The sequence below is a fragment of the Asparagus officinalis genome, chromosome 9 (genome assembly GCF_001876935.1).
Source record: "Asparagus officinalis chromosome 9, Aspof.V1, whole genome shotgun sequence".
NCBI classification, from domain to species: Eukaryota; Viridiplantae; Streptophyta; class Magnoliopsida; order Asparagales; family Asparagaceae; genus Asparagus; species Asparagus officinalis.
This window is the reverse complement of record NC_033802.1, coordinates 56,186,612-56,199,409: the sequence shown is the minus strand read 5'-3', so window position 1 is coordinate 56,199,409 and position 12,798 is coordinate 56,186,612. Positions and strand designations below refer to the sequence as shown.

At 43.6% G+C, this 12,798-nt stretch overlaps 1 protein-coding gene across 2 annotated transcripts in view; it reads left to right on the top strand.

The window, feature by feature from the left end:
• LOC109824618 overlaps nucleotides 1-7,159 on the top strand; it is a 19,684-nt gene extending 12,525 nt beyond the window's left edge. Inside the window, exons 2-8 of one of the 2 annotated variants that reach the window (XM_020391248.1) lie at nucleotides 5,448-5,529; nucleotides 5,612-5,929; nucleotides 6,026-6,261; nucleotides 6,359-6,568; nucleotides 6,642-6,746; nucleotides 6,821-6,919; nucleotides 7,007-7,159. In XM_020391248.1, the coding sequence (XP_020246837.1) occupies nucleotides 5,448-5,529; nucleotides 5,612-5,929; nucleotides 6,026-6,261; nucleotides 6,359-6,496 (774 nt within the window). In that variant the 3' untranslated portion in view covers nucleotides 6,497-6,568; nucleotides 6,642-6,746; nucleotides 6,821-6,919; nucleotides 7,007-7,159. Of the gene's footprint in view, nucleotides 1-4,312; nucleotides 5,530-5,611; nucleotides 5,930-6,025; nucleotides 6,262-6,358; nucleotides 6,569-6,641; nucleotides 6,747-6,820; nucleotides 6,920-7,006 lie in introns of those variants that run through there. The other variant, XM_020391247.1, reaches the window with a different exon arrangement.

Below are 12,798 nucleotides of genomic sequence, written 5' to 3'. Positions count from 1 at the left end.
ATGGTTAGAGTTAGTGGAGGGTGAGGGTGAGTGTGAGTTTGAGGGTTAAAGTTATGGTTTGAGTTAGTGGAGGGTGAAGGTGAGGTTGAGGGTTAGGGTTAGGTGAGGGTAGGGATGATGGTGAGGTTGAGGTTGAGGGTTAGGGTTAGGGTTAGGATTAGGGTTAGATGAGGGTTATGGTTAGGGTTAGGGTTAGGTGAGGGTGAGGAGTGGAGGTGGGGGTGAGGGTGAGGGTGAGGGTTAGGGTGAGTTCAGGGGTGAGGTTGAGGGTTAGGATTAGGGTTAGGGTGGGGGTGAGGTTGAGGGTTAGGGTTAGGCGAGGGTTAGGGTTAGGGTTAGGATTAGGGTTAGAGGAGGGTTAGGTGGGGGTGGGGGTGAGGGTTAGGGTTATGGTTAGGGTTAGGGTTTGGGTTAGGATTAGGGTTAGAGGAGTGTTAGGTGAGGGTGAGGGTGATGGTTAGGGTTAGGGTTAGATGAGGGTGGGCGTGAGGGTTAGGGTTAGGTGAGGGTGGGGTGAGGGTGAGGGGTGGGTGTGAGTTTGAGGGTTAATGATAGGGTTAGGGTTAGGGGAGGTTGAAGGTGAGGGTAAGGTTCAGGGTTAGGTGAGGGTGAGGGTGAGGGTGAGGGTGGGGGTGATGGTGAGGTTGAGGTTGAGGGTTAGGGTTTAGGGTTAGGTGAGGGTGAGGGTGGGTGTGAGGGTGAGGATCGATAATGGGTCAGCGTAACTATTATATCATTAATTACATAGAAACTACACACACCGTACACTCATATTTTCGAGCCGTAGAATACCCCGTCCAATAAATACTATATATAATCTCTTTATTTACTTGTCACATACGCGTACAGGATCGTTGGCGGATACGAGGCCATCTTGTTCGGTCCGATAACTTTTTTGTACGTGTATGTGAGAGGTGGCTTATATATAAATATTTATTGGATCTGTCCAGTTTGGACGGGTTAGGTATGTAAACATGGCGTGTATATGTATTTACTTGTGTTCTTGTGTACTTTCTTTTCGTCAGAGTTTCGGCGGCGCTTACTCGTTGTTCTCCGTGTACAAATTGCAGAGGGATATGCATGAGTATATCCTTCCCACTATAGTGTACTCGGAGAATAGCGAGTAGGTGCTGCCGAAATTTTGACGAATTGAAAGTACACTTGAACACACGTAAATACATATACACGTCACGTTTACATACCTAATGGGATAGAAGCCTTCCTCTGATAGCCGGTCACACATACGGTCCTCTGAACACACGTTTACATCCCTAAATTAAAATGATATATGTCGGGATATGCTCACTTCCATTAATTTTTAAATTATAGATGCGGACAGTTCCTGACAAATCGTTCATGAGCATACCACGTAATCGAAGACATCTAGACACCTGGTACAAGGATGGGATAGAAGCTTTCTTAGCCTACTCTGACACAAACCCTCTACGGTCGCTAAGCGGGTCGATTTTCTGTCCTTGTAAGAATTGCAGGAACGGTAAAATGCTCGCTAGGAGTGACGTAAGTTTTCATCTGTCAATCAATGGATTTGATAGCTCTTATGTATTTTGGAGTCATCACGGTGAAGGCGTCCCGGTGATGCAATCAGAGGAAGAATTCACTGAAGTCAGCAATCCGACAGTTGACACGACTGATATGTTAGAAGATATTCTTGCAGCGCCATCGGTGAGTGATGTCAACACTAATGATATGTTTCAAGATGTAGATCGATTGATGAGACTTGTTGAAGAAAACGAGTCACCGTTATACGAGGGGTGCAAGGAGTTCACAAGGCTGTCTTTTATGCTGAGGCTTATTCATATCCAAACACTCAGTGGGATGACTGTTACACATTTTGAGATGTTATTAGATTTTCTAAGGAAAGTCATTCCAGGCGGCGATAAAAGCATCCCCGCGACCTATTACGAAGCTCACAAGATTGTTGATATGCTGGGGCTTGATTACAAGAAGATAGATGCCTGTCCTAACGACTGCATCTTGTACAATAAGGGTAATGAAGCTCTTGAGGAATGTCCGACGTGTCATGTATCACGTTGGAAAGGAGAAGTTGCAAGCACATCCGAAGGCGGTGCATCCAATAAGCAGAACAGAATCCCTGCGAAGGTTCTCCGATATTTTCCAATTATTCCTAGGCTGCAGCGGTTTTATATGTCTGCCGAGCTGGCTGAGAATATGCGATGGCACTCGACCGACCGTAAAGAGGACGGGAAACTAAGACATCCTGCGGACGGTGAGGCATGGAAGCACATTGACCGTATATACCCCGACTTCGGTAAAGAGTCTCGGAATATTAGGCTGGGGCTTGCTAGCGACGGATTTAATCCGTTTGGATTAATGAGCTCTGCTTGGTCTACCTGGCCAGTGTTGCTGACACCGTACAACATGCTGCCGTCGATGTGCATGAAGCAACCGTACATGATACTGTCACTTTTGATCCCTGGAAGATATTCTCCTGGAAATGACATCGATGTTTTCCTCCAACCATTAATTGACGACCTGAAGCTTCTCTGGGAAAAAGGTGTTAGCACTTATGATGCTTATGGTAAGGAGTCTTTCTGTATGCGGGCAATGGTCATGTGGACAATTAATGACTTCCCGGCATACGCTAACATGTCTGGATAGTCGACGAAGGGTCAGATTGCTTGTCCGATTTGCATGTCAGACTATGAGGGAAAGTTCCTGAAGTACAGCCGTATGTTTTGTTATTGGCAACACAGAAGATGGTTGCCTACAGGGCACAAGTTCATAAAGTTAGTAGGAAAGTTCGACGACAATCCAGAAAGTAGACCGGCACCACCAAGGCTGACCGGAGAAGAAATATTTGAGCTTCTACATCCTTTACCTAGAAAAATATTTGGAAAAAAAAGATTCAACAAAGAAAATCCATTTGGTGTTAGGAGAAAAATATTGAAGCAAAAATGGAAGGGAAAGGGAAAATCAAAAGGAAATAGGCCTCGCAATGTCCAGTCGCATGAGCGTGTCTCAAAAGGCACCGAACTTCCGCATGGATGGTCAAAATTCAGCATATTTTATCAGCTGCCATATTGGAGAAGTTTAAAAATACGTCACAACTTGGATGTCATGCACATCGAGAAGAACATATGCGAGAATCTCTTGAACACTTTGTTGCAGGACGGGAAAAAATCGAAAGATGACTTAAGGGCACGTCGAGACCTAGCAGAATTGAACATTCGTCCGGAACTGCAAGCTATAGATAAGGGCGACGGAAAGTTTGAACTCCCAGCCTCCCGTGTCACACTGTCGAAGGATGAGGTCCACAATATGTGTTTATTTCTAAAGTCCGTGAAGACACCGGATGGTTATGCTTCAAACATTTCAGCAAATGTGCATATTGAGGACAGAAAGATTTTGGGACTCAAGACACATGATCATCATATTCTATTACATCAACTTCTCCCGGTTGCGTTGCGACATGCTGACAAGGAACTCGCGATGGTGGTAATAGAATTCTGCGGTTTCTTCAAGCAACTATGCTCTAAGGTGATTGATGTCAGGGAGTTTGAAGAATTAGAGGGACGTGTTGCTAATACACTGTGTAAAATGGAAATACTATTTCCACCCTCATTCTTCACGGTCATGGTGCATCTCACAATACATTTAGCATACGAAGCCCGCATCGCAGGACCAGTTCAATATCGCTGGATATACCCCGTGGAGAGGTATTTATTATTATAATATTTATTTAATATTTGTCAAATTACGGTTCTTAGTTCCATTTTGTTACAAATCATGAAACTATATGCTTGTAGGTATTTGGGTTTCATGAAACAACTGATGCATAATCGTGCACATCCTGAAGGGTCGATCGCAGAGAACTACATAAGTAACGAGAGTTTGAATTTTATCTCTCGTTACTTGCGGGGCATAGAGACAAGGCTAAACCGTCCATAAGTAACGAGAGTTTGAATTTTATCTCTCGTTACTTGCGGGGCGTAGAGACAAGGCTAAACCGTCCCCAATGAATAATTGACGGTACATTCTACAATGATCGTGGGGAGGACACTAGATTCCCCAGAATGGAGCTAGATCAAGCCCACACATATATCCTGAGCAATGATACTACATTTAACATATACGCGGCGCAAGTATTTAACTGTTTGAATCAGATTATATCACCTCACAATAATTATCTCTATTTAACCATTATAAATGCTTCTTGTCTAGGCTTCACATCCGACATGTCCAGACTAATCTTAAATGCAGAACAAAAAATAAGAGAGTTATGGACACACACTCTAGAAAATTCCCTGCATGGCTGAAGGGTGAAGTAAGATCTTTTTACATTTCTGATTCGTATATCAAATATATATGCCTGTCAACAGATATGTAAATATTTGCTTCTTTTTCTTAAAGGTTGACAAACGGATTACGAATGGGATTAACCTGTCTGAGAAAGTTTGTTTATATGCCAGAGGTCCTTCTAATGTGGTTAAGCATTATGGAGGCTACTGTGTCAACGGCTTTAGATTTAACATCGTCGGTCTTGAAGAGAGATGACAAACGCAAAACAGCGGTGTGTTTTGCTCCTTCTCGCAACTGTCATACGCTAGTGCAAAAGACCTAAATCCGATACAAGGGGAAATCTATTGCTACGGTCAGGTAGAAGACATCGTGGCGATTTTCTATGGGATTAATAAGGAAGTCAGTCATGTGATGTTTAAGGTTCGTTGGTGTGAACAGAAAAAGGTGAATGATGACTACGGTTACACAATCGTTAATCTTAACAAGGAAATATATCAGTCTGAAAAATACATGTTAGCTGCTCACGCCAAACAGTGCTTTTATGTCAAAGATATAATGAAAAATGACGAATGGGTTATCCTTAAGAATCCGCCTAGAGCCTACATTCATGAAGTCGTGTCTGACGAAGATCATGATGAGGAGGTTATCTTGGCCGACGAAATAGCCGAGGAGTTTTCATTGACACAAAATAATAATCTGGACGATGAAATTGCACTAGCGCGCCCTGATGTACCTGCGATTATATGTGAGCCAAGGCGTAAAGGTAAAAAACCTGTCCACAGTGGAGTCGATAAAACTATAAGAACAGTCCTTTCGTTGGCACGCACACGGTCGCAGGCTATCCGCACACGATCGCAGAGTAGAGCCTCAACATCATCTGTTTGACTGGTTATCATGTATCACGATTATCATGTATTATATTATTACATTTATATTATCTGGTTGACTGGTTATCATGTGGATGTGTCATGTATTATATTATTACCTTTATATTATCTGTTTGACTGGTTATCATGTATCACGGTGTGTCATGTATTACATTATTGCCTTTGTATTATCTGTTTAACTAGACATCATGTACATGCGATTCTGTTGCTATGTGCTATTTTATTAATAATTTGCATTATATACTTTTGTTGAATATTCATTATGTTTTCAAAGTATAGATGACAAAAGGATTACGTAAGAAAGAGCTTGAGAGACTATTTGGTAGACATTCTGAAGGCGACGCACATGCCTCTACGTCAGGTATTTTTATTTATTTGTTATATATGTACATTTCTATAAACTATTAACATGAGCGTAATATTTTTTAACATTTACTACACAGGAGGAGGAGATGCTACACATGACTCGCAGCCACAGGACACATCACGCGGAGATGCTCCACGTGACGTGGAGACACAGGCTGATCCTACACAGCATGCGAAGATACCACCGCCACCGCATGCAAATGTATTGGAGGAGAGGAGATTTGAGCCGTATAGCGCAGCTTTAGAAGCTGCGGCACTACCTCCAGATTCTATTACGGATCAGCGAGTCCACGGTCCGACCAAGGTGAGGGGGGAATGGGATTCTTATCATGCGGTGCGCCCTATCACGCATCATAGGTACGAACAAGCAAAGCGTAGATGCCTCGAACTGAAAGGTATGAATAAATTTTTATAGTTTATCGGTTATTATTTTAAAATTTTTTCGCAAATATAGATTGATTCATTGTTTCATTCGATTCTTTGTTTCGCAGGTACCGGGCGACCTCCTATACGCGGCCGCAATGCTACTAAGGAAACGAACCTCATCCTCGATATTAATCGGAGGGCTGTGATCCGATGGGAAAACGGAGTGCCTATCGGGGCCTTTGCCAATACTTTCAACAATTTTCTTGCCGCTTTAGCCAAGAGACAGGATTTCTTCAATATTTTTTTGACGTGGAAAGCGCAGCGGATTGATGCGCTGGTGGCTTGTTGGAGATATATATGTGTGAGTCATTTATTTCAATTTTCATCATTATTAGTTATTAGTTTATTATTATGTTTAATACACTGATTTGTATCTATTTTTCCTTTATATGCTGAAGCGATTTTTCTTTCTTGACGATAATATTTGTGCCTGGACGTACTGCTTCGGGCAAATCAATTTATCGTTCAAGAGATGGTGGTTTGAGGTAAAGAAGAAATATTTTGTCCAAATAACAGAAGATTGGGAGCGATTCTGACATCTTGACGAGCGTGTGGATGGAGTAGATTTTTTTGCACTTTGCCATTACTGGGACACGGCTAAAATTCAGGTATTATTGAAGTATATATTTTTAATTTATTGTTTGAATTTCTATATTGTTTCAATTTGACATTGTTTTGCAGGCTCAAGCCGAAATAGCAAGGAGGAATCGCAACGCGCCTCGCAGTTACGAGCATCACGGGGGCTCCAGGTCCTTTAGCCAGCATTATCAGCAATTAGAGCTTGAGGTATATAATATATTAGCTTTTAAGTTGAGTATAATTTATGTGTTATGGGTTAATGATATATTTGAATAAAATAGGGAAGAGGAGATCTCAGACATTTTGCAGATCGTATTCTGACTTCCTGGAGCCTGAATTACGCCGTTGAAGAGAAGAAAGCAAAGAATAAGAATTTGTGTGTAAGTAGCAGTTCATTTATATATTCAATTTCATATCAATGCACCATTAGTAAGTCGACTTGCCCGGGTTGTTTTGATATATCGCAGGAGAAATTACATGTCAAGGTACAGGAGCAAATGACTCAGTCTCAGGTCTGTTCTAACACTCCTGCCCGGCTAAATAGGGAGGATGAGGACTCCATCATCGAGACGGTCATTGGACCCAGTAGGAAGAACAGATACCGGTGGAGAGGATCCGAGCAGAGGCCGCACGAGTCTAGTAGCACCTACGAGTCTGCAACACCACAAGGAACACCAGGAAGCAGTTCATATCAAGACTCGATGGAGCAGCGATTAAAAGCAATTAAAGATTGGTAGTCGCAGCAAACAACATATCAGCGGGCTCTAGAGGAAGAACGGAGGCGCCGGGAGCAGACCGTATTGGAGTTCACACAATTCATGTCGACTCTGCCTCAGGAGGCTCAGGAGGCATATAGGAGACGGTTTTTGTCGTCACAGGTAATATATATACTTTGTTTTTTTTTAATTAGATGATATCGTACATACTGATACACACTGATACAAACTGTTACACACAAACTCTAACTCTAACCCTAACACAAACCTTAAAATATATACTTGTAATGTTTTTATGTGATGGTGGTGTTGATGGTGTATGCATGCGTAGTGTTGGTGGTATTGTTTGGTGGGTTGGTTGTGGTGTTGTGTTGTGGTGGTTGTTATGTGATTAGTTTGTGGGTCGTTATGTGATTGGTTGTGGTGTTGTGTTGTGGTGGTCGTGGTGGGGGGGAGGAATGGGGATTGGGTGTTGATGGTGGTGATGGTAGTGATGGAGGGGGAGGGGGTGTGTAGAGTGTGATTGGTTGGTGGGTGGGGACTTTGGTCGTGGTTGAGGATAGGGAGTGGGGATTTTGTTGTGGTGGTGGTTGAGGGGGAGGGGTAGGGCGAGTGGGAGGGGTAGGGCGAGGTGGGTGAGGTTGGAGGATTTGTGGTGGTGTTGTTGTGTTGTGGTGTGATGTGTGGTGATGTGTTGTGTAGTGTAGTGTTGTGTTGTGTTGTGATGGTGTAGTGTTGTGTGTTGTTGTGTTGTGGTGTTGTGTTGTTGTTGTGATGTTGTGGTGTTGTGTTGTAGTATATTTATATTTACACTCTTATTAACGTTTACACACACTTGTTAACATTTGATTTATATTTACAGGCCGGGACTTCTTCACAAGATGCAGCCGGGGGTAGTCATAATGCGGCTGGTGTTGAGGATGAGGATGATGATGATCAGGAGGATTGATTGTCCTTAATATAACTTTGAAAACAATTTCTTGTGTTGTATAAACAATATTTATTATGTACCCGTCGAGAAACTTTTACTTGCTTTTATTGAATTAAATGTGTGATATATGCGTGAGATGTGATATTTGTGTGAGATTGAATATTATACTGTGTTGATTGAACAGGTTTTTAAAAATTATTATTGATATTGTACAGGGTATTTTCAATTTTCAAAATATTTTAAAAATTCCTCTTTTAAAAGGTTTAGCTACGGAAATTACGTCACTAAATTACTATTTAGTGACGGAAATTCCGTCACTAAATTAATATTTAGCAACGGAAAACGTGCACGAAATCATATATGACTGAATTTTTTAAACATTAGCGACGGAAATTCCGTCGCTAATAAATTTTTAGCGAGGGAAAAACCGTCGCTAAAGTTTTATTAGCGACGGAAATTCCGTCGCTAATGTTTTTTTTAATTTTTTATTTTTTTACAATAGCGACCATTAATCCGTCGCTAATAAACCGTCGCTAACAATTAGCGACGGAATTTTCGTCGCTATAAGTCTTTTTAGGGACCCTTGTAATAACGTCGAACTTTTAGCGACGGAAATTAATTTTTTCCGTCGCCAAAAGTTTTAGCGACGGAATATTGGCTTTTAGCGACGGAATTGTCCGTCGCTAAAATTGGAATATCCAGCAGTGGACGCCGGCTTCGACCAAGGTCTGGATACTATTCTTTAAAGTAATGCAAACATTGGTGGGATGAAGGATTCTCATATGGTACGCATAGTACCTCGGGTCTGCAGTATTGTTAGCTTCCTCCTGATTCGTGATGGGTGGCAGCTTGATCTTGTTGTTTTCAAGAAGGGTCCGTGATGGGTGGCAGCTTGATCTTGTTGTTTTCAAGAAGGGTCTCGAAGATGGTTGGAACGTCTTCGTCCTTGAATGAGTACTCTTTTTGGAGCCTCGGATCCGAAGTCTTCTGCTGTCTTCGGGGCTGCTGTTGCGACGTCTGATTAACGTCAACAATTGTTGTAGGTACCATCCCTTCATCATGGGACACGAGACTCGAATTCATAGGGTTAACCATCGGTTGGTTTCTTTTGACCTTCCTCCTTCTGAGGAAGCGTTCGGCCTGTTCTCCGCGCATCTTCAATTCTTTCCAGGTATTGAGCGGCTCTACTCTCATAACGTCCAAGATGTTAATGGACAAATTGTTATGACAAGTCTGCAAGACGAATTCCTCCGTGACGGGATCCTTGCAGTTCATTGCCTGATTGCGGAAGCGTTTGATGAAGGTATCCACCGACTCTCCGTCTTTTTGTTTCTCATCGAAGAGTGTCTTGATCGACACTTCGGCGTCATCATTGAAGAAATGAGTGAGGAACATGCTCTCCAGGTCCTCCCAGCTATTGATGCTTCCGGGTTTGAGACGGCGGTACCAATCGAAAGCAGGCCCGCGAAGGGTGCCCACGAATGACCAGGTGCTGAGAGGGCGAGCCCTTCCCGTCGAACGGCGTGAAGTTGACCAGGTTGAACTTCGCCGGATACGGGATCGATTCCCATTCTCTTGGGTAAGGACACGGAATCCCGGTCTTCTTCACCTCTCGAGCAGACATTAGAGCGTTAATTTTGCTCTCGAAGTCCTTTATTTTATCGTCCTCGTCTGTATCAGATCTTGGACGATTCCTGAGAGGAATAACAGGGCCACCCCCAGCATTGTCATCTTTGGTGGGACCACCCCCAGCGTTGTTGTCTGTAGGGGGTGCATTTGAACCACACCCAGTATTTTTGGGAGGTGCGTCGGCCATGATGATTTCGTCCACTTCTGGATCGCTATCAATCGTGGCGTTCTAGGTGTGACGGCTGGATTCAACTCTGACTTGATTGGACAGAACCCGAATTTGTTGATCATGCTCTTCCCTCATTCGCATCATGGCCATTTCCATTTCGAACTTGAAGTTCTCTTTTTGTTTGGCCAAGGCATCCTCAACCATTTTAGTGACCTCTTCTGTGCTAATCATCAACACTTCACGGGATTGACCTAGGCTGGATACCGTTTTGTCAGAAGCGACTGCAGAGTTAGCATCTGACACTTCATCATCTGAGGATAATCCTTGATTCATCCTCTGATAGTCCCTTTGTCTAACGGTTCTCGACCGTAACCGAGTTATACGTTGGGATATGTCCGAAAGATGACGAGGATTGAAGTTTCGCATTGACTTCCCCTTATCAACCATATTAACTGTGACTTCTGGAAGTTCGTCATCTTGCGCAGTTGGACTTTTTCTACAGAAACGCATTGGCTTGGTCCTGGGTGTTCTGGGGGAGATCCTTTCAAATACCGAGACCCTCTGTGGAGCAGTCTTGGGGTAGCTACGCGCTGATAATACTGCCCTGATAATTTTAGTACACAGATAATGAGAGTCCGTTTCTCGAGTACCTTTCTTTCGAGATTTGTTCGTACCCCCAGCCCGATAGTACAACTCATCGGCATGATTGCCGGAGTGTTCGTACCCCCAGCCCGATAGTACAACTCATCGGCATGATTGCCGGAGCAACGTATCATGTGCTGGCACGACTCCTCAGGTATAACGTCGTCATCCGGAGCAACGTATCATGTGCTGGCACGACTCCTCAGGTATAACGTCGTCATCTGACGAACATGTTTCCTTTTGAGGATTCGTCGTCTTGTCGGTGTTCTCAAGAGTTGCACGTTTTGAGTCACGCTTTCGTGAGCGTGAGACCTCAACGGGCTCCTGGACAATGACTCACAGTCCGAGGTGGTCAGTTATAAGAGCTTTCCCATTATAGGAAGGCTCTGATTTGTTGGAAGGGCGAGTGCGACCCCCAACTCGATGAGTTGCTCGGGGTTCATTCATCATGCCCAAGCATTCTTTGACTGGAGCTTTGCCTTGATCCTCATGCAAAAGACCTAGGCGTTCCGCTATTACTTTCCTGCCCCTGGATATGTCCATATTGTCGCGGAGCTTCATCGGAGGTGCGGGATTAAAAGGAGCGAGATCTGAACTTGACGAAAGCTGGGAACCTGCTTTGGATCTGGAATCGACCGAGAGACATGACTGATGTCTTTTATCGGGTAAGGGCGCTGACTTAGCCTTTGGCACCCAAACCAGCTTAGACCTTGGTGATTTCTTGATCACCTCTTCCCGCTGCAATTCTCGTGCCTCTCGCACAAGGATCTGGGTGTGCGCAATAAGTGCACGGCGCTTCTGGATGCGCTCCTCGAGGATAGAACGGGTTCGTTTGACCTGAACCCATTTGTTAATTAGAGGTTGGGAGGAGGGTCCTGATGCTTGTTGTGGCGATAGCTTAGTAACTTGGCGCTTTCTAAACTCCCAATCCGCTTGGTAACGGAGTCCGTCCACCTGATCCAAAGCCTTGGCGAATTGGCGCGCGAGGCGTTAGTGTTTCCTTTGACGTGATCTCGTTGATAAAGTTGGCGCGCCTTTAGCAGTCGGCTCCTTGATCACGAAGGAGTTCAGATCTGCAGATCTGGTCTCATTGGATGCCGGTGGATCATTGCATGGTGCAACTGTAGCAGCGACGACGTGGAGATCGACTTCTTGGGTCTTCAGATCTGGAGACCGACGGATCTTCTGGGAGGAGGAGATCTTCCTGCGCTTATGTAAAACCCCAAAATTTTATAATGAAATTGTGTAAATAAATAGTAATAAACCTTTCTTTTGGGATGAATAACCATATATATAGGAGATATATATGTTTATCAGTGTTTGGGAACCCATCAGGTGTATATAAGTGAAAGAAATCGAGTGATATAAGATCATCTTGTGAAATACCTATCAGAAGGCATTTTTTTTATGCTGAACGGTCGACCGGCACGGTCGACCGTGGCGGGGGGCCCCAGAGAGTTTTTCCAGGTTGTTTTTCTTTACGGTTTTGTTTCGGGTCTAACGGGTTTCGGGTCGGGTTAGGGAGTATATATATATATACCAACTCAACCCAGGAGAGCCCCTCTTCAGTTCAAGCGTAAAACCCTAGCCCCCTTTCTCTCCCCTCTCAAAACCCTAGCTGCACCTGGTGATTTGGGGAGTTTGGAAGAGTTTCAGGGGATTTTTTCGCGGATCTAAGCAAGGAGGATCATCTCCAGAGCAGTTGTCAACACCCAAGGCGAGTAATTCTCGCCCAACCCCCACCCCTTTTTGTTTTCATGTCAAGAACTGAGTTTCATTGGGTTTCATTGAGCCAAATTCGTATTTTTGAATAGCTAATAGAACATTATGGCATAAAGTATGAAATTAGTGTATTCTTTGTTCTTAAAACTCACCAATGGTTCCTGTTTAAAAGATCTAGATCTAAATCTAGCTTAAAAGAAGTAAAAACCTTTTTTTTAGTGTTAACCATGGGTAGATCATGTTTATATATATATATATGGGATCTTGTTGACCAAGTTTTAAAGGTTTAAAATTCGTGTTTTACTGCTGCATAACATTTCCATAAAGATGGGTTTTCGTCTTAAGATTTTTTTTTTGTTTCAGGTTTCGAGCTGACAGAAACCCAGATTTGGGTTTCTGTCCGCTCGGCGGTCGACCGACGCGGTCGACCGCTGAGCTCGTTTTAGGGTT